The following is a 24,168-nucleotide window of genomic DNA, read 5'->3' as shown; positions in this document are numbered from 1 at the left end:
TCATATTGATTTTATCATACAGGACATGATGCAATAGCACTCATAGGAACAGCAACCGCAAGAGCTGGTGACCCCACCGACCAAACTAAAGATCGAATTATATTGAAGCAAGAAGCAATACATTCTAATGCCAATTTGATTGCTGAGAACCTACGAAATATTATTGACAATCATGCTTTGTATTTTTGTGAAAGCCTCCCGCAGAAAGCCTTGCCGTCGTTTCAAATTTTGTTCAATCATGACTGGTATGAAAAATCAAACGCGATTGATTTTATTTCGGTCGTGTGTCGTCAATTCCGCATTGGACCAATGATGGGTAAGTAAAGGAGCACACGGTGTTTTTGAGTGACACTTTAGAGATCAACACTGTTTCAATAAAGGTGTGGCAAGACGTGTTAAATCAACGGCTTGCAGTTTTGTATCGGAACCAGGCTTTGAGGTTGCCGGTTGGAAATACGGGGTATAACTACCATTTCGAATGTGGGCAACACAGAAAACAAACGACATGGTATTCTATTATGACATTCCAGACAAGCGGTACATACGCGACAGAATCAACAGTCTGGATGGGTTTTCTTTGTCGGAGTTCATGTATCAAGTCTTACAAGCATACGACTGGCAATACTTGCACGAAAAACACAAGTGTTCCTTCCAGATTGGCGGAATTGATCAACTGGGCAATGTTAGCGCTGGACATGACCTTATTCGTAAGTGAGTATTTTAGGACATGGTCATTAATTTCTCGCACATATGCAATCAACTGTACAAAGACTGAAGTGGTGGTTGATCGTTTTGTTAAAGTCTCATTAGTACTTCGTGCGTTCTGACGACGTCGCTGTCCACTAATTCATTCCTTCCAAAGTCGACTGCCAAGTGCCAACCCAGTTAGCAAAATGTCAAAACGACGGATTTTGCTGTCTGGAAATGCGCATATGCACATTATACCGTAGGCTAGTCTTTCAAGACTCAAGTGGAATGCAATGCTTGGTGGGATAGTGAGCATTCAGCGTCATGCTTGTAGCCCATGCATTCTTGATGTGTTCGTACCTCGGACACGTAAGAAGGTAAGCTTTGCCAATTGTTTTGTCGCACCAAACACTTCTACTTCACGAAGTAAGACAAACAGTTCATTTGCTAACCTTGACCATTTTCTACAACTTGATTTTGACTTCGTTCATTTATGCTTCGTAGGAAAAGTGACCAAGAAGTTTATGGACTTTTTACACCTCTTGTCAAAACCAGGCGTGGAGACAAACTTGGAAAATCAGCTGGAAATTCCATTTGGCTGAATCCCTCCAGAACATCCCCTTTCGAGTTTTATCAATACTTTTATAGACAACATGACTCCGAAGTGGAAAGGTCAGATACAATATAGCTTCTCGATGTTAGGAGAATTGCATATCTTAAGTTTATCAGGATCAACGTATTGTAGGGTGCAACCAAACAAAAAAACAGTAAATAAAACAATTAGGTTTAATAACTAAATATAATTTTTTTTTACCTTACTACATGACAGTTTACTAGAGCTTAAGTGAGTTACTAGAGCATTTCGATCCGATAGCGCGGCATGGACTGATCTGATCATATGACAGTCTTTGGAGCGGTAGCGCCTGACGTTCTTATGGTTTTTGGTTCAGGCCCCACTGCTGTGGTTTGGCAGGACAAAATCGCATGTCGATATGGGGGCAGCTGGTTCGCTCGTATATACTTTTGCTGCTTGCTGTCTCATGTGTTACACCTTGTGTTATTGCATTGTCTTGTAATTGGCACAACAGAAAACATATAACTCCCTTTTCGCATGGATGCTAAAAGATGGAACATGCCAGGCAGCAAAATCTATCATTTTACCATTGATTTAGTGAATCTGGGATGGAGTCTCCCACATAAGGTTTGTTCATTACATCTCGCTGCATCAATGACGATTTTTTTGTCGCAGCTTTTTAAAATTCTTCACTTTCATTGACGCGAAAGAAATCGAGGAAATTGTCGAGGAACACAAACGGAATCCACACAAGCGAGAAGCGCAGGCGATATTGGCCAGAGCTGTCTGTCAACTTGTACACGGAGAGGAAGGCTTGAAATCAGCTGAACTGTTAGTGGCAACTATTGCTACAAAACATAGAATCGACGTTTGCACAATTATGTTAAGAAAGAACTACTGTCACAGTTAAAATATGCGTTTTATTTGAGCCTAGATGAGAAAATCAGTTCTTTTGTATAATTTCAATGCAAGTAGACATTAAATTAATGAAAAAGAACTGCTTTTAGTGTTGGGTGAAAATCTATCGGTCTTTGGTGGATCTCTTTTGGATTTATGATATTTTCTAGCGTTGTTGCTATCATTTGGTGTATGTTGGTCTGCAAACGCTTTCAGGCCATTTTAAATATTTGTAGATGCTCCCGTGTTTTATACAATGGTAAAATTGAAGACTTGGAAGCCTTGTCAGATGAAGATATATCGTCCACTCTCGCAGGTATGCGCATCATTGACGAAGTGTTCAACCCAAGCATGACCATCTACGACCTTGCCGCCGACACAGCTGGAGTGAGTAGATAAAATTATTGCGAAGTGGATCAATTAAAAGTATGATTACTCGTATCATTTACTCACCCGAATTTGGCGTAAAGTGTAGGTCCAGGTGATGCCTCAAAAATAGTTCGATAGTTTGTCTTCCGGATCACTGAAGGTTCAATTTCAAACGGACAGTATTCCAGTCACACTGTACGTGATTACAGCTCTCCATTCCTTCGATCTTATTTTTTAACAGCCAATCTCGGTTTTAAGGGGCGTTGGTATGTAGTGTATATCTCATGTGATTGACAATGTTACTGATACCTTGTTAACAGTTTTTACAGCAGAACAATGACTTTTATAATCACGCGCGTGCATGTATCAAACTAAAATCATGTCCGAAGAAATACGACAAATTAAGCACGCTGGAGCAAAAAAAAAATTAAGAGGACATCATATTATAATATGCCATAATATATTAATTATTGCAGATCATTTTTGCCGTTTGTGAGTCACAGACTGCTTTACATAGTTATTTTATTTGCTTTCAAGGTGATTCCAAAAGGTTTCGTGGGAGAAGACTTAATAAAATCTGGCGGGGTGCGAATCAACGGACAAGTTGTCAATGCACCAAAAGACGCTTTACAGCCAAGCGTCCACATCTTGAAGAATAATTTAACTTTACTCTCAGTCGGGAAGAAACGTCATCATATCATCCGATGGAAACTTTCATCGAACAAACGCAATTTAGCTGTAGACAATTCGGTGTCCTAAGTTCCTTCAACTTAAATTACTGCACTTTACATCTTAAACTACGTTTTTTTCAAAAGCAAAATTCTTGCGCGCTTTTACATCACAATTTTGCGGTCAATAAAAGTGCTGAGTCATAAAGTGCAACTGTGGTCTTTGTATAAATATAAAAATAAAATTGTGACTGGTAGAGTAGATGCGTTGCATAAATTGAAAATGTTCGCATGCAGGTATCACATGGTAAACTATTTGAGAGTAGGGTTTCTTAGCTTTCAATCCACTTCGTAGCTGATGATATTTTTCTGAGTTGCTGATACAGTTCGCTTTGACTCGGCATCGTTGTAGTTAAACCATTCCGGTACCGGGTCCACGTTGTATTCCATCTGTTCAACTCTTGCCGCAATTTTTTGCGCCGTTGATCTAAACATTGTACTAGTTGAACGAACTAGGCAAAGCTTGATTTAAGCCTACTGCGTGGCCTACGAAAATATATGGCCAAGACACCATGCACAAGATTTCATAACGAAGGATGAAGTCGATTGCAGATAAATGTATAGGCTACTTGGGTTCTACATCTGCCTAAAATGTTCCTTCAAATGTTCAGTGCTTTTGTCGTTTTGCAACCTGAATTTTAGGAAGTTGATAAAGTCAAAACCCCAATGAAAACTATTGAATCTACATATAGAGAATATTCTGAATCAACCCTTTTCTCGACCTTTGCTATGTTGACGTGTATTGTTTTTGCTGTGATGGTCAGAAATAAAAAACAACTGAACTGATGTCCATTTTTTGAACTAATGAATTGTGTTTGCACAATTGCTTGATCAAATGCTAATTTTTTTTTATCACACTGAAGCTTCTCATGATAAAAAAACACTGAACACTGAAACAATTGAATAAAAACACTTGCAAGTATACGACCCGAGTGACACGTGTATCTGCAATTGACTTCAGTTCTGAAGACTTGTTTCTTTGTGCTTGATCCTCGCAGCATGCTTGTATAGGCTCTGAACCACAAACGCAGGGCCGGTTACAGAGATTGGCAGGGTGAACTTTTCGATTGTTGTCTTGATTATTCCATCGACTAGATGCGGCTGAATGGAGATAGTCCTTGAAATGTGTTTCTCAAGCGCACACTCCCAGATTTGAACTAGCTCCGCATGATACACAAAATCGAATACTCAACCAACTGAGTTATCGGGGAGAATCCCTGGTAATATTGCACGAACCATGCTACATTTTTTTACAGTCGACCGCATTCAATTAAGAAGCATACCGCTCAACCTTACTTGGTGATACTGCGGCAATACAAGACGACAAGAACTCGCAGTTGTTTGCATCCTTTTCGGAGATACTTGATTGCTCTGTCACTGATGTGGATGCAACCGGACAGGTTAAGGATGTGGATGTAATGGCACACTCCCGAGAGGTACTGGATGCTCAAATCTGTAAGCTGTCAACCACAGATTGGGTCAAAACTTGATATTCGAAATCTGTCATTTTTACATTGATTTAACGTCTGCAAACGTTGAATCAATGCAGAATTGACAGATATGCTGTCTGGGTTACCAGTGGGTCTATTAGTTTTTAACGCAACTCACTTTTGGACATCCAGATACGTTCAGGCTTGTCAACATTCGACAGCAGAAAGCGAGATTTTTGATAGCAGCATCACTGAGCGCCATGCAGTGCGACACGTCTAACGCATCGAGCTCTTTCACTTGCTGACAAAACTTTTGCAAGCCAAGGTCTGTGATTCCAGAACATTCTGATAAAACAATCGATCTGAGTTTGGGATTGACACCTAAAGAAGCGAGGCCCTGTAAAACAAAAGATAGCGAGGTCAAAGCAAAAAATGTTAATGGTGAGGCAAAACAAGTCACCCTTCATTGGTTCTTTACACTGTTGCAAATATTGTCATTCGAACCAGCTTTACTCTCTGGCCAGATAAAAAGCTTCACACTGTGATAAGATAGAATAGGATTAGGTAAAACGACTAGATAGTATCACTAAAGAAGAAAGTGATTTCAGTAGGTACCTGATCTTTAATGTTAGTTCCGGATAAATCAAGATGCAACAGTGATGGCATGCTCCCAAGTAACTCAATCCCTGCGTCGGTGACATGCTCACAAAAGCACAAGCAAAGATGGGTGAGACTGTGACATCTAAATACAAAATATAGGCCTACATCAAACCGTGAACGCTAAAAATGTTGCTTCGGTTTTCTACAACCCGGGCAGCAAATCAGTCGTCTACAGACGTTAAATCAATGTAAAAACACAACTAATTTGCTGCCTGAAAAAATTAACACTGTGTTTTTTTTACGTTAATACTACTCAAATTTAACTAGCAATCACGTCAGCTCGTGACAAGCCTGCCGATAAAGATTCCGATTGTCCACCCCGTTAGCTCAGTGGTTACGCGCCCGGCTCAAGATTACGAGGCGCTGGTTCGGCTCTCGGGGGGTGCGCTTAAAGTGCCTCTGACAGAAAAATAAATTTGCGAAATTTACCTAAGATATCAAAAAGGTTACACTAACAAACTTCCCTGACCAGAAAATTGTAAAAAATATCAACAGGCTACTAAGTTACACGCTTGCAAACTTTCGTTGACATCGGCGAATCTGACACTCATTCTATTGCGAAAATAAAAACGGCAACATCGCTGTGACGTCACCGTAAGCTGGAAGGATACAATCTGTGGTGACTGGTGACTTGGTTAGGTATAGTACGGCTACTGCAAAACGTGAATGTGTGGGGCTCTGTTGGTCTAAAGCATGTGCAAATTAAGAATTACCGAAATAGAAAAGTGAACTTACTATTACTACCAGGTTTTGATCAAATAGGTTGAGTTTATTTTTATCAAACAGCATCTCAATTCAATTGAAATTGCAGTTTCATAGGGCTACAATTTTGATACTTTTTTATTTGTCCTAATCTGGCTATAGCCATTTGCAGTGTAACAACAGTATCTCACAAACAGTAGGCTACCTTTAATTTATGGTTGAGGCAATGCTTAAAAATTGCTGTTCATGTGTATTGTTGTATTTAAAAATATCTATCACAAATTTCCTTGCCAACTGAAAGTATTAAATGCAATAATTCTCATTGTTCAGATGCTTCTCATGTTGCCTCAATAGACTCTTTCTATAATATTATAACTGATGCTCTCAAAGCAGCTTCTGATAAAATCTTTGTTGGTGTAAAGAAGAAATGTAACATATTTTCTGTTCCTGGTTGGAATAATCATGTTAAGCAAGCTCATGCTACTGCCAGAGAAAGTTACATCATGTAGGTGAAAAATGGGAAACAGTGAAATGGTTAACTATATGAGTTGATGCAGAGCAAACGAAAGGAGTTTAAAAAAGCCTTTCGCCGTTGTAATCATGCCTCTGAACAACATAGAGCAAATGTGCTTGCCTCAGCACTCAACTTGGACAGCTCACATAAGTCATTTTGGCAGAAAGTAAAAAAGTCTACTTGCAAAAAGAGTTCTCTTCCTGTAAATGTTGGTGGAGCACAACGTCCTGAAGCAATTGCTGAGATGTGAAAACATCATTACAGCTCCTTGCTAAATTCTAGCAAAACCAACACTGAAAAAGAATTGGCAGTGGCTATTTGACCGGCTCCGGTCTTTGAATCTGAAACACTATTTGACCGGTCATGACATCATTACATAAGCACTTTTTTCTTTTTCTCTTTCAAAGCAAAAGACGATAAGCGCCTTAAGTTTTAAACTCAACACGTTTATTTCAACTGAATCCGTGGCGCTTACGTAACGTCTCGCACTGCCATTCTAAAGGGAATGGGTTCGATTCTATCAGGAAGCGTTCTTTTTTTTTTTTTTTTAACTAAATTTTTGAAAGTGGAAAGTTGTCTTGAAGGGTTGGTTCAGATGATGCTTTGAAACTTGACTGATTGTTGTGCGACAATGAGACTGGATTTAATTTTTAACTTCGGACTTCAGCGAAACGTAATCTTACAGCCTATTAGAAGGTGTGATTTTTTCAGAGAATTTGTGCTAAGAAATGAAAAGAATTTGTTTATTCACTTGTTGATTCATTCATATCAGTTTGTATCCTTTTGTAGTTAAAAAAAAAAACGTTTCCGGACAGTATCGAACTCATTCCCTCTGAAATGGCAGCCCGAGACGTTACGTATCCGCCACGGGCTCAGTTGAAGAAAACATGTTGAATTTAAAACTTAACGCGCTTATCGTCTTTTGCTTTGAAAGAAAAAAGTGCTTATGTAGTGACGTCATGACCGGTCAAATAGTGTTTCAGATTCAAAGACCGGAGCCGGTCAAATAGCCACTGCCAAATAAATTTGTTAACTCATGTATTTCTTCTAGGGATAAATATTACAACTTTTGTTGCAACATGGACACAATTGGTTCCTTGCTTGTCAAACTGCCATAAACCGCGCTGCTGGTGCTGACAAAATTTCAGCTGAACATATTGTTTATGCTGATTATTTGTTTTTATATTAGTGTACTTTTTAAATATATATGTGTCTTAGTCATGGCACTGTACCAAATTCTTGCTTGAACACTGTCTTAGTCCCGATTGTAAAGAATTTGAATGGCGACATTCAAGATTCAGGTAACTATAGACTTATTGCTCTAGCCACAGTAATCTCAAAACTGTTTGAACGTTTTATGTGAATCATCTATTGCCTTTCTGGAATACCAGTGACAATCAATTTGGGTTTAAGTCTGGTCATAGTACTGAAATGAGTGTTTTTTAATAAAACAACCAGTGTCCTCTTATATCAGTCATGACACTCCTGTATATTCTGTCTTTTTGGATGCTTCAAAAGCCTTCGACAAAGTCAATCATCATTTATTGTTTAAAACGCTTATCACACGTAACGTGCCTACTGCCTATCTATTTTGTTCGCTTATTGGAATACTGGTGACCTTTGTGCCTTTATAGTAAAAAAACCATGCAAGTGAGGTGGGAAGGTCACCTGTGCCAATCATTTACTGTGTCCAGCGGAGTCTGACAAGGTGGGGTGTTAAGCCCCTATCTTTTTGCCGTATATATATATTGATCAGCTTTCTTATCTCAATAAAACAAAAGTTGGTTGCTATGTTGGCAACTCTTGTCTAGATCATATTATGTTTCCTGATGACATTTGCTGCATCTCGCCTAGTTTGTGTGGCTTACAAAATTTGTTAGATGTTTGCCACAAGTATGCTGTTGAACATGAAATTACTTTCAATTCTAAAAAGTCATTTGGTATGTTATTCTCCCCAGAAAACTTTTATCTTTTACGTGCTCCTCTGCTACATCTAGGTAAATCTGAAATTGTGTTCACAGACTCTGTAAAATATCTGGGTGTATTTATTGATAGTTCTCAGATGAAAATTATATTTCAAGGCAAGTACGCTCTCAGTACTGTGCTGCAAATAATGCAAAATCTCAATTTTTCTAAATGCTCACCCGCTGTAAAAAACAGTTTATTTCGTTCTTATTGTATGTCGTTTTACTTATCCCAGTTGTGGAACAAGTTTAGATCTTCTAGTATGAAACGATTACGTGTTGCTTACAATGACTCTTTCAGAATATTGCACAATTTGCCTCGTTAGGTCAGTGCCCGTGAATATCAAGTAATGAATAATGTAACTACGTTTGATGCTTTATTGAGGAAAAAACATGTTTTCGTTTATTAACCGATTGCATACACTCCTCAAATCGCTTTATATCAGACATGATGTCATCTGATTATTTTTATCGTTCTGAATGCTTTCAATTCTTCCAACGCTCATTATATGTAAATTTGTAACAGTAGATAGCCTATTTAGTGAGCTTTTAAACCGACGGCATCCAAGGTGGCTCTCTGTGATCTTTGTGCATTTTCAGTTTGTGTATTACAGTATTTCGTTATTTTGTTTTCGATGTGGACAGCTTTGTCTGACGCAAATAAATAATAAATAAATATGTGACAGTGTCAGTGACAAAGACCGTGTGGTTTCTGTTGTATTATGCGTAATCTGTATATAGTACGTTTTCTCTCGTGGTGTCTTTCCGAATGCCAGCACAATTGTATCTCGTGTTTACGCCAGGACGTCACGCACGAGTGACCACAATGTTAGCATTACACTACATCTCCCCGACAAATACGATAGAGGGAAAGCAATATGAGTATGCAGAATCGTAAAAGCATTTCGCATACAGAAATAAGAAACAAAACAGCAAATTAATAATAAACATACATGCCGTGCTCTAACAGAGCGCATTATAATATAAATACGGTAAGTTATAATAGAATGGAACAAGGCGAAGTCTAAATTTGAAATTGTCTGCTTATATGAATAACTGAGTGGTTACAAATTACAAGAGCGAATAGTAGGCTTTTGCTAAGCCTTGGTTTTATAATAACAGGTATGCCATTACATTTTATGTTACGAATTCTTTATATTTTTCCGGTTTTCTAATAACGCGCTTAGGCCTTCCTGAAGGCTCAAAGTTACTTTGACTTTCTGCAGGTGTGTCACTATTACAACGTGATGCGGGCCTAGGCGGTGGTTCCGGATTAACCACAGTGTTATTTGTACTTGGGTTGTCAGGCGAGGGGAAACTTATTAGAAATTGTCTATTTCGCCTCAATGCTCCCCCGTCTGGAGTCGCCACTACATACGATCGTGGAGTGTCATGAGGTTTCTCTACTATTCCAGGGGTGACTGTATTATTGTTTCTGATGAGTACTTTACTTCCTGGAACCAAAGCAGATTGTTCTTTAGTGCGATGTCGTCTGTTGTAATTGAGGGCTTGCTTTTCCTGATCATCTTTCTCCTTCTTCCGTAGCGAGTCGAAGTCAGGCCATTGTGGAGCTAATTGTTTCGGGTGTAGGGGGAGATTGGACTGGAGTCTTCTTCCCATGAAGAGTTCTGCAGGACTGTAACCATTTCTTAAGGGGGTACAGCGGTAAGAAAGCATCGCGTAGTAACGATCATTATTTTTCTTTAACAAATTTTTGATTGTTTGAACGGCTCTCTCTGCTTCGCCATTGCTTTGAGGATATCTAGGACTAGAGGTTATATGCTTCACTTTTAGTTTGTTTGTGAAATCTGCAAATTCAGCGCTTGCAAACTGTGGACCATTATCTGAAACAATTACCTCCGGGATACCATAACGAGAGAATATGGACTTGACGTGGTTGGTAACGTTTACTGCCGTAGTACTCACAAGCAAGACCGTTTCAATCTATCTAGAAAAGTAGTCGACAATCAATAAATATTGTTGGTTTTTCCAGTGAAACATGTCCATTGCAACTTTTTGCCATGGTCGTTCGGGTCTCTCTATGCACAATAGGGGTTCGATAGTTGGTGAGGAATTTTTTAGACATGTGGGGCACGATTTAACCATTTCTTCTATTTGCTTACTCATAAATGGCCACCAAACAGACCCTCTCGCTCTTTCTCTGCTTTTGACAATCCCAAAGTGTCCTTCATGAACTTTGTTTAAAATATCAAGACGTAACGAGGGTGGTATTATCAATCTAGTTCCTCGCAGTAACAAACCGTCTTGGACCGTAATTTCGTCTTTGACTGAATGGAAGCATTTAACAGCACTCGATAAGGCATTCATACGCGGCCACCCCTCTTGTGCATACTGCATTACCTGACTGCAGACCGGATCATCTTTTAACCTTACACGTATTTCATTAAGTCTCTTCTCCGAAGCTGGGAGTCCGTCCATTATTGACATAACGTAGGCTTCAGAAAGGAGGCGAAGTTCTTCGTCGGATGACGTGGGCGAGTCTACAGGTGATCTGGACAAGGTGTCGGCAATAATTAACTCTTTGCCTGGGATATGGCAAATATCATAAGTGAATCTCATCAAACGCATTCGAAAGCGTTGAATGCGGGCGGGCAGTTCGTCGATACCTTTTTTTCCTAGAAGAGGGACCAAAGGCTTGTGGTCTGTTTGAACAAGAAACTTCATGCCGATCAGATAACTGGAAAACCGCTCACACGCCCATGTGATGGCTAAAGCTTCCTTTTCTATCTGCGCGTAACGTTGTTCCGTATCACTCATAGCTCTGGATGCGAACGAAACAGGTTTCCAAACATCAGAATCATGTTTTTGAAGAAGAACTGCTCCTAAGCCAAATGAGGAAGCGTCAGCAGATACTATTGTCTCTAGCGTCGGATCATACAGTGCTAGTACATCGGTTGAACTACATATAGCTTTGATGTCATTGAAAGCTGATTCTTCTTTCGTGGTCCAAGACCATTCTGTATTTTTACTCAACAGCTTACGTAGATGTTTTGACTTTTCTGCTAGTTGATTTGTAAATTTTCCTAGCTGATTTACCATGCCCATAAATCGTCGCAATTCAGAAATGTTATTGGGGCTCTGCATTTTCAGGATAGCGCTTACTTTGTCAGGGTCAGCACGGATGCCGTCGCTATCGATAATATGACCAACAAACTTAATAGACGTTTTTGCAAATTCACATTTATTGTTTAGTGTCAGTCCACTTGAAGACAAAACTTCTAAAACATCAGCTAATCGTCGATCGTGCTCAGCGTGATTTGCTCCAAACACCAGAATGTCGTCCATTTCGCACACGACGCCGTCTAACCCAGAAAGAATGTCTGACATCGTTCGCTGGAAGTACTCTGGAGCGCTGCATATGCCAAATGGTAGACGATTAAAACAGTATCGTCCAAATGGGGTTATAAATGTGGTTAGGATTTTCGAGCTTTCCGAGAGAGGTATTTGCCAAAACCCAGATTTAGCATCTAGTTTAGAGAAAATTTTAGCGCCACTCAGTTGGCCTAGAACCTGGTCAACGTAAGGCAATGGGTGTTTTTCTCTTTTGACGCTTTTGTTCAACGTTGTGTAATCCACACATATTCTTACGCTGTTGTCTTTTTTGGGCACTACAACCATTGCGGCACACCAGTCAGTGGGACGTTTAACTTCTGATATCACTCCTTCTTGCAGCATACGGGATAGTTCGACTTTAACTTTTGAGAACAGTGGCAATGCAACACGTCTGGGTGCACGAACTTGGTAAGGAACAGCGTCATCACACAACGTTATCGAATATTCTCTTGACAGCTTGCCAAGATTGCAAAACAATTGGGGGTATTTTGCTGTAATTTGCGTTTTCACTGCTTCGGGACTAGAAGTCGAGTTGACGAATTTAACGATCTGTAGGCAATTTATAGCAGGAAAGCCTAACAATGCATTATTAGCGTTTTTGACGACATAAACGTTTTGACAGCTGTAATTTTGTCTGTACGTAAGTCTACAGTTAAATTTGCCCAACACATTTAAAAGATTGCCACCTGGGCCTTGCAATTGTCTGTCCGTTTGGGAAAGCTTGAATTTACCCAAGTGCTCCCAGATATGAGCAGGTATGATTGTGACTTCCGCACCCGTATCAACTTTAAATGAAACTGGAAAATTGTTGATTAGAACATTCACAAACCAGGCAGACTTACGTGATGTCGTTTCACTTGCTTCATTGACGCTTTTGTTTGTCTGATTCCTACAATGTCGAGCAAAGTGTCCTATCTTTTTGCATTGGAAACAAGTGACTGTCTTTGCTGGACAAGTTTCTCCATTGTAATGAGGCGATCGACCACACTTCATGCATTTCTTTGTAAACCGCTGTTTCTCTTTTCTTACGATGGCTTCAAGTTCGCCGCTATTTTGTTGTGTCGTTTCTTTACAAAGAATGCCTTGTTGCTGTTTTACTGTCTCGCTTTGCCGAACAAGGTCGATTGCCTTTTGCAGTGTGAGGTCTGTGTCCATCTGCAGCCGTTCTGATAATCCTTTGTCTCGAATGCCTACCACGATGCGATCACGCAACAGTTCATCGTGAAGCTCGCCGAACTGAAAGCCTTCCGCCATGTTGTACAGGCAAGATATGAAAGCACTTGCCGACTCAGTTTCGCCTTGGTTTCTTGTGTTAAACTGGGCGCGCTCAAATATAATATTGCGTCTCACAAGAAAATGTTGTTGGAATTTAGTTTTAACTACTGAGTATTCTTTAGAATTTTCTGGCGAAAGCTTAAATGACGGCACTATTTCTTCAGCTTTATTGCCCATGCAGTAGATGAGCGTGTTGACTTGTAGTTCGCCATCTTTCTCTGCTAAACCTGAGGCACTTCTAAACCGTTCAAATCGCCTTATCCACAGGGTCCAACCGCTGGGATTTGAGAAATCGAATTCTGCTGGAGGGTTCACTTGAAACATAGACATGCTTCTTGTACTGACTAGAACTTTAACTTAACGATTGTTCAAAACTGCATCGCTGCCACCATGTTGTATTATGCGTAATCTGTATATAGTACGTTTTCTCTCGTGGTGTCTTTCCGAATGCCAGCACAATTGTATCTCGTGTTTACGCCAGGACGTCACGCACGAGTGACCACAATGTTAGCATTACACTACAGTTTCTTTTTACGCTTTCCCACAAAACAAGGTGCTGAGAAGAAAATGGTAGAAGTTTTCTTCAAGTGTTCGAAAGTAGGATGGGCCATACACAACTAGTCATATATGTTCTCTTCACTTCACTGAAGATGATTTTGTTAATACCACTCAAGTAAAAATGGGCTTGAGCAAACTTTACATTTTGAAGGAATTTGCCATAGGCTACCATCTATAACAGCAAAGATGCAACCAGTTGCTGATGATGATTTCAGCACTTCTAAACAACAACGTTTACAAAAACGTACCCTTGTACAGGTAAACTAGGCTTTTACATGTATAGACTCTGCTATGTACGTACTGAGGGCACATTATGAGAGAGAGAGAGAGAACTTTTATTTATTATGAATAGTGATGATGAATTAAATATGAATGATGATTCGTACAATTTCTTCATTTTTCACTTCAAGTATATTTTAGGTTTTGTAGGAACGTATCCAGTACAGTTTTATTAAACTGTAAAAAACAACAGATCTTTGAAAAAAGCAACCGCTTGTACCAACTCCGACTAAACTGTGATCCAGCAATCACATCTAGGAAACGTATGTTTCATCCGTCGCTAAGAACGCCGACTTACAATGACGTAATACCACCAAAGTCGTCCCAGAGCAGTGAAATATGGAGTTTCGCCTGTGGTGGCGCTGCGGAGCCGTCGTTTGATGTAAATTACGCCCTAACCAGTCGAGCTACGAGGTTAAGGTTAAAAAGTTTGCTAAGTATGATTCTGCGCAAGGAAATGCTTTAAAAAGTTACTATACTTGGATCCAACCTGTCAGGGGCACTTTAAGCAACGCATTTCAGGACTGCTCTCCATTCAGCGGCACCTCATGGAGGGAATAATTTCCCGGCAACAATCGAAAAACTTCAATCTGCCAATCTCGGTAACCGGCCCTGCGTCAAAAGCCTCTACAAGTACGCGAAACTACCAGGAATAACCTATCAAGGCTTTGTCAGTCCGAGGATAAAGATTTAAAAACCAAACCAACCATTCGAAATGTATGCATCAGACTTGCATATGACTCAGAAATAAATACCTACAACTTCTTAAGACAGATACCGTAACTCCTGTGAAACAAGTTGATTTCATACTGCATAGAGTTCATGAAACCAGAATGGACGTCTTGTAAATTTCTTTCTCGGATAGGTTTTAATGAAAAATTTGTTGCGAGTGACTTTTCACCAAAGGATGATGAATTTAATAAATACGTTAAGTCTCTGCTGATTACATCTACTTACCTTTGTGCCACTCGAAGCAGAGAAACGTCACTAACTCTTACACAGTTTGTTAAATTCATTTCTCTGATTTTCCCCCCTGACGGTCCTTCCGCAAGTTGGCGCACGCCGGCGTCACTGATGCGAACACAATCGGCAATATTTAAAACGACAATATGACGCAAGTGGCACAGAGCCTTCAACATCATGTCCGTCAGCTTCTGACAATCGACTACGTACCTGAAGATGATAAATATCAACCGAAATCAATCAAAATACAGCGCAATGAACAGCATCAATACATCCATACGAGTGCATGGCAAGCAGCTTTGTAGAGTTAATCAGCCAGCTTTTTAACAGAGGAGTCGGAGTCGTATATTTTTCGCCCGACTCCACAGCCATGGTTGAAACAAGCAAGCCATGAAAGACGATTATTAATAATCAATTAGTAAGTCGTTCAGTCACATCTGGGTATAGTGTCATAGCTAGGGCCAGAAAAGTCATTAAAATCTTTTTCTTTTGGTAAGTTACAGAAAATTGTGAAACTGAAAGCAGTGAAAGAACTACGTTGTTATGAGCTCTATTTAAAAAGTTATAAAATCATAAAAAGTCATACTTTCTGTTTTAGGTCATAAAATTGCAAGAAATAAGTCAAACAAATAATTAGAAAATGTAGTGTTGACTGGGATGGTCCCAGGCAAATGAACAAAAAGACGACAGAAAATAAAATATTTTAACATTGTCAAACAAATTACAGGACTGAAAAGCATTTCGCAATTATTAACATAAACGGATAAAGACAGAACAAAATAAAGGGAGGTCACAGCTGGTTAAGCATGATCGATCCGTTGAAGGAGAAGTCATTCAATCACTGATATGTCAATCAACGAAATAAAAGTCTAGAGCCTAGGCTTACAGGTGAGCATCAGTTTTATCAAAATTTTTGACAAAAACTAATTTTACAAATTTGGTGCAGAGGCTGCTTTGTTGAACTTATCAGTAAACAAAATCAAGCAGCAACGCAGCATTCAACATGATATAAAAGAAAAAAATAACTGAAATGGCCCTTGTTAAATTTAGTTTAAAGAAAGGTAGACTACTTACAGGTGCATGAGATGTGGACAAAACTTTGCAATAGTTTTGAACGTGTTGTCAGTAATCATGTTATTCGTGTCAAGACGAAGCTTATGCAGTTTCTTGGTTTGAGCGATAGCTTTGAAAGCTTGGTCGGTTAGGTTGGGCGAGCCAAGCAGAGACAAAGCTCGAATATTCGTACATTTGTCCACAAGATTCTATAATCGCAAACTCATATTAGTATAGCTATGAAATCAAATTAAATTGACACGTATTATAAAGCCCATGGGCTAAACTAGGTACTCTACGTTTGACGAGAGCAACCACCAAAAGTTTAGTTCAACCATTTGACAAAACATGCAACGTTGATACACAGCGACATTTATTGCTGTTTATCTATATCAGTGCTTCCCAACCTTTTTACCTTGCGGCACCCTATCAAAGAGATAAATAGTTTGCAGCACCCTGGCAAAACTGGATCCATTTTATGAGGTTTCTATATTTCAAATAACTGTATGAAATAAGTTTAAATAACACAGTTCAGTCTGTTTATGAATGAGTTGAAAATGAGAATGAGTTGTACAGTATAGCGCCCGTAAATAAATGTATTGATTCAAAAGTCAGAGTAAAATTTAGGCATGACTTCTTGCACAAAGTCCCTTAATATCTGGGGGACATTCGATAAAGCCACTCGCATTTCTTCCTCGACTATAAGCAGTCGTTCTCGTTTTTTAGTTTTTTATGTTCGTTAACATAGAAAATCCACTCTCCCATAAGTATGACGTGGAAAACTGCAGCAAAAGCACAATAGCTTTCTTTCCAACGCAAGGATATTCATTTTGAATTATTATCCAGAACTCGTCGAGAGGCATGTGCTTGTGCATAAGCTAAAATTTCCATCGTTACGAATGTCAATTAATTCGTCTTCTTCTTTAAGATTCAAAACAATATGAGAGTCCAGTAAAAATGGATTTCTTACCCATGCGTTAACCCCCCCCCCCCCCCCCCCCAGTGCTGGCGTGTGAATAGATTGGTTTACAAAGATTTGGTTCGTAAACAATCGTGCAATTTTATAATCGTGCTGGGTCACACAATCCGATAATCCATCACTGCACTTTGACTTTGTGCGCCGTGAAACGCAAAATAAAATCATGAAATCTGGCAATAATGATGCGTGCGTTTCAAACGTTTTTATGGAAAGCACAGCAAGAGTCAAAATCTCTTTTACGCTGTTTTTCCTGGGCGAGAAAACAAAAGTAAATTCCGCACTTAACGGGTTAAAGTTAAAATGAAATATAGGCCGCAGTATTGCAATATCTCGCGGCACCCTTGAGCATTGCAATTGGCACCCCAGGGTGCTGCGGCACCCCGGTTGGGAACCACTGATCTATATTCTGTTGTGTAAATTGTTAAAAATGCCTGTGATTGAAGTCAATGGGCTAGACAGTGGTTCCCAACCGGGGTGACGCAGTACCCTGGGGTGCCAATTGCAATGCTCAAGGGTGCCGCGAGATATTGCAATACTGCGGCCTATTCTTTATTTTAACTTTAACCCGTTAAGTGCGGAATTTACTTTTGTTTTCTCGCCCAGGAAAAACAGCGTAAAAGAGATTTTGACTCTTGCTGTGCTTTCCATAAAAACGTTTGAAACGCATCATTATTGCCAGATTTCATGATTTTATTTTGCGTTTCACGGCGCACAAAGTCAAAGTGCAGTGATGGATTATCGGATTGTGTGACCCAGCACGATTATAAAATTGCACGATTGTTTACGAACCAAATCTTTGTAAACCAATCTATTCACACGCCAGCACTGGGGGGGGGGGGGGGGGGTTAACGCATGGGTAAGAAATCCATTTTTACTGGACTCTCATATTGTTTTGAATCTTAAAGAAGAAGACGAATTAATTGACATTCGTAACGATGGAAATTTTAAGCTTATGCACAAGCACATGCCTCTCGACGAGTTCTGGATAAAAATTCAAAATGAATATCCTTGCGTTGGAAAGAAAGCTATTGTGCTTTTGCTGCAGTTTTCCACGTCATACTTATGGGGGAGTGGATTTTCTATATTAACGAACATAAAAAACTAAAAAACGAGAACGACTGCTTATAGTCGAGGAAGAAATGCAAGTGGCTTTATCGAATGTCCCCCAGATATTAAGGGACTTTGTGCAAGAAGTCATGCCTAAATTTTACTCTGACTTTTGAATCAATACATTTATTTACGGGCGCTATACTGTACAACTCATTCTCATTTTCAACTCATTCATAAACAGACTGAACTGTGTTATTTAAACTTATTTCATACAGTTATTTGAAATATAGAAACCTCATAAAATGGATCCAGTTTTGCCAGGGTGCCGCAAACTATTTATCTCTTTGATAGGGTGCCGCAAGGTAAAAAGGTTGGGAAGCACTGGGCTAGAGTAAGCTTACATTAACGGCTTTGAAATAATAAACCAAAAGTCGTCAAGTATGAAGACTTTTTATTGACGCTATTTTTCATCCAACTGGTGTGAAATAAATTATTATTAAACGTAGATTAGATTTACATACCTCCATGCACTGATCATCCACTGTGTGTACATCATTTAGAAATACTGACTGCAAATTGGTACAGCCATGTGCAATGTAAGAAAAGCCTTGCGCGGTGATTTGCAAACATCCAGACAAATCCAAGTAGGTCAATTTTCTGCATCCTTTTCCATTGGACAAGTACTGCAGACCTCTGATTAAAATGGTTTTAATAGCATCGTTTCTGTAGGCTGGTTAGCCAAGCTATCAGAAAACTACACATACGATAAGGTTTTTCAGCAGAAACTAGTTCTCACCTGTCTGAGTATTTCATACAGTATGCAAGACTCAGATATTGCATATTAAGACAAGACCGCGCTAACATACGCAATGTACCATCAGTGACATCACAGTGAGAGACATTCAAGTACAGGAGCGTCGGGCAACCCTCCGCGATTGTGCGCATTATTTCATCCTGAAAATCAAGTTGCAAATTCAAAACTTTGCCTATAACAGGACTATATTAGGACTTTTCAAAAAGAATTTTCTGTGGTCGAAAAAAAATTGAATTTACGAAACGCATCTTTGGGACCATATTTTTGGGAAATCTTTGAAAAATATCGCTTAAGGCCACGTAGTTTAAAGTTTATAAACTTTGTGCATAGCACAGCATGTGGCAGAAGCTTTGAAAGTATTATCACTTCGCTTCCTTTATTGAACGTCAGTCACTTACGTTTACTCCTTTGCACTCTGATAGATTTAAGTCTTGTAGATTTCTGCATTCGGCAACGGCCTTGAATGTCGGCCAGTGGACAGAGAAGCATTGCCGAAGATTCAAATGGACCAAGTACGGGCGACACTTTTGCACGCACTGAATCACCATTTTGTCATTCACGCTGTTACATAAGGATGAATCAATGTAAGATTTTGTTCAATATGGCTCATTTCTGCTTTTCATCGTGTCTCAGCAGGCTACGTTGTTTTTAGATCTACAGTAAATGCGTTGTATGCGTGTAACTCACAGAAAAACCAATAGATTAGCCAACAAAAATAGCTCATATTCCAGAAAAATTTCGCCTTCATATTTGGTTTGGTTTAGAATCTTTATCCTCGGACTGAGAAAGCCTTGATAGATTATTCCTGGTAGTTTCGCTTAGGCCTACTTGGATAGGCTTTTGACGCAGGGCCGGTTACCGAAATCGACAAAGTGAAGTTTTCTGATTGTTAAAGTATTTTTGCCGGGAAATTATTACATTCATTAAGTGCCGCCAAAGGGAGAGCAGTCCTTAGAATGCGTTGCTCAAGCGCACATCCCGAGAGTTAAACCAGAGCTGCTTGATCTTGAAGCTTCTTCGTTCACGAAGTCACGGGCTAACCAACTGAGCTATCGGGGCCTGAGCTATCAGAGCATGCGCTCAGGCAATGTATTGTGGTACAATATTCCTTTTGACTGTTATAGATTACTAAAGCATTTAGTCGTTAGCCAATTCACCTTGATCTCACACGATTGAAGTTAAGGTGACTCCACAGGGACGGCGCACCAGTGATAACCTTCCAGGCCCGGCACACTCTGGCACACCTCCCAAGATCCATCAGATCTAGGTTACTGAATATTTGAATGGCACACTTACGAGGCAACAGGGAAATGTCGTCTCTGTGACATAAAAGTTAAACAAATTTTGAAACTTTACCTAAAACAAATGAAATAAAAGCCAAAAAAAAACAGTTAGTTTGGGTACAAGCTACAGAAGCACTAACGATGGTTTGCAATCGTATCATAACTTACATGGTTATTATCATTATTACGTCTGATTCATTATTATTAGTATCACAGTAATTACTAGGAAGTTCTGTATAGTCAATAGTCATTATTTCAATGTTACAACTTGATTAAAAAATAATTCAAATTTTTACCTAAAGTTTTCCATTGGAAGTTCACCATTCTCCGCTTCCCCATCCTCATCCAGCTCTCCACGTTCCAACCTCTCAAAATACTCTCTCGTCTTACGCGCATCCACTGCCACAGCGTGCCAAGCCCTGAATACCATCCTGCATACAGACTGGTTCGACACAGACACGACAATGCGAAATCCACCTGAAATGCATGGAATCAAACAAACGATGACAAAATTGAAAAGTTAATTGCTCAGCTCTTTGTAGTGTAGCCTACTACAGGGGTGGATCCAGAAACTATTCTCAGGGGGGCTATTTCCACAACATACAATAATTTGCGGGTCTGCATAAATCCGCCCTTGAAAATACGTCGTAAATAGAGTTACTTTTCTGTATTTTAGGGAGACGATCGCCACTCCACCTGAATATGCCACTAGCCTATTACAGTACAAACATTTTGACAAGCACACAGTATTATGTTAAGCGTTTTGAGTTAGAAAAGTTATCAGAATTTTACGTACGTTCTTGTCTGTCCTTCACAAAGTTTTTCCAAACCACCCAGCGCTTGAAAGCAATTCGCATTTTTCTGTGCCGATGGTAACTGAAAAAAACATCTGTTAACGATACATGCAGCAAACGATCATAGGCTAAACGTAGTCTACAAATCTCTAGTTTAACTAATATAATCAAAGCAACACATTTCCACCGAATGAAAAGCACAACCATGATGACAAGGTTGATAAAAGTTAACACGCATGCTGTGCGACAAGAAAATGTCATAAGTGAAAGACGGACGTCATATCACAATCACCTGACAAGCTATGTTCTACGTAACTGAGCAATCCCGTAAAATAAGAAACATTGCAAACCAGCCGATCATGGGCCGACATAAAGATATTGCTATATTTTTAACAGAACAGCAAAGGTAAAGATCAGAAACAAAGTACGGTACGTAGCGTGAAAGAGGGTGAATGTGATCTAAGAATAGTTGATGAGTCATATTTGAGTTTGCAAACTGAGTCATGCTTGTGATGGAAGAGACACATTTCAAAGAAACAATACGATAAAGTAGACAGAATGGTTCAACAATTTAGAGAGGGAAAGCGAAAAATAGAAAAACCAACAATATGATAATAATAATGATGGTGTTGCAAGCACAGTAGTGCTTTTTCACCTTTCATGATGGAGAGAGAGTATAGAATAAAGATAAAAACGCGAAAGTGATGGGATAACAAAGAGGGGACAAGACTGACCACTATAGAAATGGAAAGTCTACACCGGCAATCTCCCACATAGAAGACAGAAAATAAATTGAAAAAGGTTAATGAATTTTAGAAATGCATGAACTGACAAATCCAACTACAAACCACTACTACTGTTCATTTGAGCAAATATTACCATTGATTACATGAAAAGTATAGCCTATATTTATTATGTGTATATTTTTACATTTATATTATTTCAACAAATTTGGATTTAATATTTTATTACATTTTATGTTGATTATTTATTGCAAATAACCTGTTTGTCGCGTATCACTGTATCATAAATGCCTGTCATCTCACACATTCAATTTCCTACTATATTGAATATTAGTTGCAATTAAAATACAAAATGACTTTCACCATAATCGTCTGCGAAGTCAGTTCAAACAGGTAATCTATTATGGTAATCCAAAATATTTCAGGTGGGTTTATACTATTTTTGCCAATTTACATGTCTCAAACCTTCTAGCTTCCTGAAGTTTTTTTAGCATATTTCCTTTTCTATTTTTCTTATCCAGATAATACTTCAACCAGGCTTTAAAACAGTCACTTTTCATTTTTGTTCTATAGAAATCATAAGCAGTTGCGAACATTTCTTCCGTAGGCTGCAAAAAATGTGAACAGATAAGGAATAGATCTATTTGGAACAAATGCAACAATAACTAGCAGTGTACTACAAGAGAAGCTCATTTCTACTATTACAAAAAATAAATAAAGCTCAACATTGCAGTTGGTTGCAATGTATCTTTACACAATCACGTTTTTGAATAAGGTACGATGTAGACAGCTGTGTGTAGGGATAAGATCAACTTTACCTTACATCCAAAACAAAGTTTCTACATAACCTGCTTAATTTGCTTATAGTAGTTTTTCAGAAATAAAAATTGAACCACAGAAAATACCACACACAAATATATGTAGACAAAATCAGTGTAGAGCAAATAATTTTTTTTTTACAGAAATGCTGTACAAATCTGTTGCTTAGCAAACCTTTACTGTCAGGAAATAGGTATAATTATTCTGCTTACGTGCTTATTTGGGCCAGTGGGCTGGATTGGATTCAGAAACACCGAAACCTTCTTACAGTCTCATAAAGATGACCCCAGCCATAAAAGTTTTCAGACTGAAAGTGATTCTGTTTCTTTTTTTCATGTTTGCACGCTACATACAGTATATGCACACACAAAGCCAAAAAACTTACCACAGTTCCTTCACCAAATATAAATATTTCATCTAAGTAGCTCTCTGTCATTTGTTTAATTCTTGGCTTCAGTTCTTCAGGAACAAACATGTCCCTTTGAAAAAGCAATGTATTTAAAACTAATTGCTCATACGAAGTTGGTTTCGTATGAGCAATTAGTTTATGCATAAACTACAAAGTAATAAAGCGAATAAAGGTAAAAACCAAAACTAAAAATGCTATGTTAAGAATTCATTATTTGCATAATCATATTGAGACATTAATAACGGGCTTTTTTCCATGATTACTAACTGACCAGTTTGCTTATTTGTTATTTGTATACGTGTGTATGTTGTAAATTTTTTTTGTGTGAAATGCAAAACAATGCACAGTGTATTCCTTGACCTTGAAAAAGCATATGACTTAGTTCTCAGAGATCTGTTTGAGACCAGCCTGAAAAAGATTAGTCCCGAAAAGTATATCATTACGATACTGTACCATCCAAGAGATGTATAAAAATAACTCTACCAGTATCCGTACTACTGTCAGAGACTATTTCCTGGTCCAGTTATCAACATCAGTTAGAAGTGCCTCAACATCATCACATTACCATGAAATGTTATAAATTCCTTCATCATCTATTTTTCTTATGCTTTCCACAATCCAATTCAGTGGATCCTCTGGGCAAAGAACAATCAGTCCGGTGATTAAACACTGAAATAACAATAAAAAAATACAGTAAATATGAGTCAACCATCATTGAAATAAACCTCCTCCATTCATCAAAATAATATATATAAAATTAAATGTTATAACCCAATTTTTAATGGGTAAATATATGCAATTGTTTTTTTATTTATTTAATCAAATAATCAAAGAACCATAAAAGATAAATAAAAAATATGTAAACATAAATTCTTTTATCTCATCACCATACGGATGGCTGCTTAAGTTTTTACCGACAAAATATTAGCTTGATGAAATTAATGGTTAGGTTTTGGAAACCTATTATAAATTATATAATTATCAAAGAATAGGCCTACTATAGAAAATTCTTGTAAAATTTTCATTGGCTATAGATATAGTTTTGAATTGGTATTGGTACTTGACAACAACAATAAGTTACAAAATATAAAATTTGTAGTGGTACAACATACTATTGTAAAGATGTACCTCATACACATCAGGCAGCTGATGCACACGCAGATATTCCTTTAGTTGAATATTAATTCTCTTTATGGAAGCCATGGTAAGAAGTAGTTGATAATCTTGATGTTATAAAATAATATCACTAGAAAACATGGTGTAATCTAAC

At 38.5% G+C, this 24,168-nt stretch overlaps 3 protein-coding genes across 3 annotated transcripts in view; 1 reads left to right on the top strand and 2 right to left on the bottom strand.

Annotated features, from left to right (window-relative positions):
• The window catches only part of LOC145782123 (tyrosine--tRNA ligase, mitochondrial-like), a 4,445-nt gene extending 1,003 nt beyond the window's left edge, over positions 1-3,442 (top strand). The window contains exons 2-7 of the mRNA XM_082593875.1: positions 23-316; positions 531-711; positions 1,192-1,359; positions 1,937-2,092; positions 2,395-2,545; positions 3,065-3,442. Coding sequence (XP_082450001.1) covers positions 23-316; positions 531-711; positions 1,192-1,359; positions 1,937-2,092; positions 2,395-2,545; positions 3,065-3,286 — 1,172 coding nt within the window. The 3' untranslated portion in view covers positions 3,287-3,442. The remainder of the gene's footprint in view (positions 1-22; positions 317-530; positions 712-1,191; positions 1,360-1,936; positions 2,093-2,394; positions 2,546-3,064) is intronic.
• Positions 3,405-24,168, bottom strand: LOC145782122 (F-box and leucine-rich repeat protein 13-like). Its single transcript, XM_082593874.1, has 16 exons — positions 24,027-24,168; positions 23,464-23,567; positions 22,875-22,968; positions 22,136-22,278; positions 20,930-21,009; positions 20,430-20,610; positions 20,008-20,169; positions 19,249-19,411; positions 18,833-18,990; positions 18,558-18,729; positions 16,029-16,216; positions 14,949-15,164; positions 5,301-5,427; positions 4,864-5,082; positions 4,552-4,715; positions 3,405-3,682 (listed from the first exon to the last, which is right to left on the bottom strand). Exons 1-16 carry the CDS (start codon positions 24,099-24,101, stop codon positions 3,535-3,537), a joined length of 2,394 nt encoding a protein of 797 aa, XP_082450000.1. The 5' UTR covers positions 24,102-24,168; the 3' UTR covers positions 3,405-3,534.
• On the bottom strand, positions 11,200-13,518 carry LOC145782125 (uncharacterized). The gene is made up of 2 exons (XM_082593877.1): positions 12,722-13,518; positions 11,200-11,898 (listed from the first exon to the last, which is right to left on the bottom strand). Exons 1-2 carry the CDS (start codon positions 13,482-13,484, stop codon positions 11,849-11,851), a joined length of 813 nt encoding a protein of 270 aa, XP_082450003.1. The 5' UTR covers positions 13,485-13,518; the 3' UTR covers positions 11,200-11,848.

Source organism: Aplidium turbinatum, chromosome 13 (assembly GCF_918807975.1).
Source record: "Aplidium turbinatum chromosome 13, kaAplTurb1.1, whole genome shotgun sequence".
Classification (NCBI taxonomy): domain Eukaryota; kingdom Metazoa; phylum Chordata; class Ascidiacea; order Aplousobranchia; family Polyclinidae; genus Aplidium; species Aplidium turbinatum.
Note: the sequence above shows the minus strand (reverse complement) of the source record. Positions and strands in the feature narration are given on the sequence as shown.

Coding starts and splice junctions, on each gene's coding strand:
- LOC145782125 (XM_082593877.1), bottom strand. CDS start 13,484: ATGTCTATGTTTCAAGTGAACCCTCCAGCAGAATTCGATTTCTCAAAT. Junction 11,899..12,721: donor AGCAAGTGAAACGACATCAC/GTAAGTCTGCCT, acceptor TGGCATATGCAG/CGCTCCAGAGTACTTCCAGC.
- LOC145782122 (XM_082593874.1), bottom strand. CDS start 24,101: ATGGCTTCCATAAAGAGAATTAATATTCAACTAAAGGAATATCTGCGT. Junction 18,991..19,248: donor CAGAGTGCAAAGGAGTAAAC/GTAAGTGACTGA, acceptor CTTGATTTTCAG/GATGAAATAATGCGCACAAT. Junction 3,683..4,551: donor TATTGCCGCAGTATCACCAA/GTAAGGTTGAGC, acceptor TACAATGTTTAG/ATCAACGGCGCAAAAAATTG.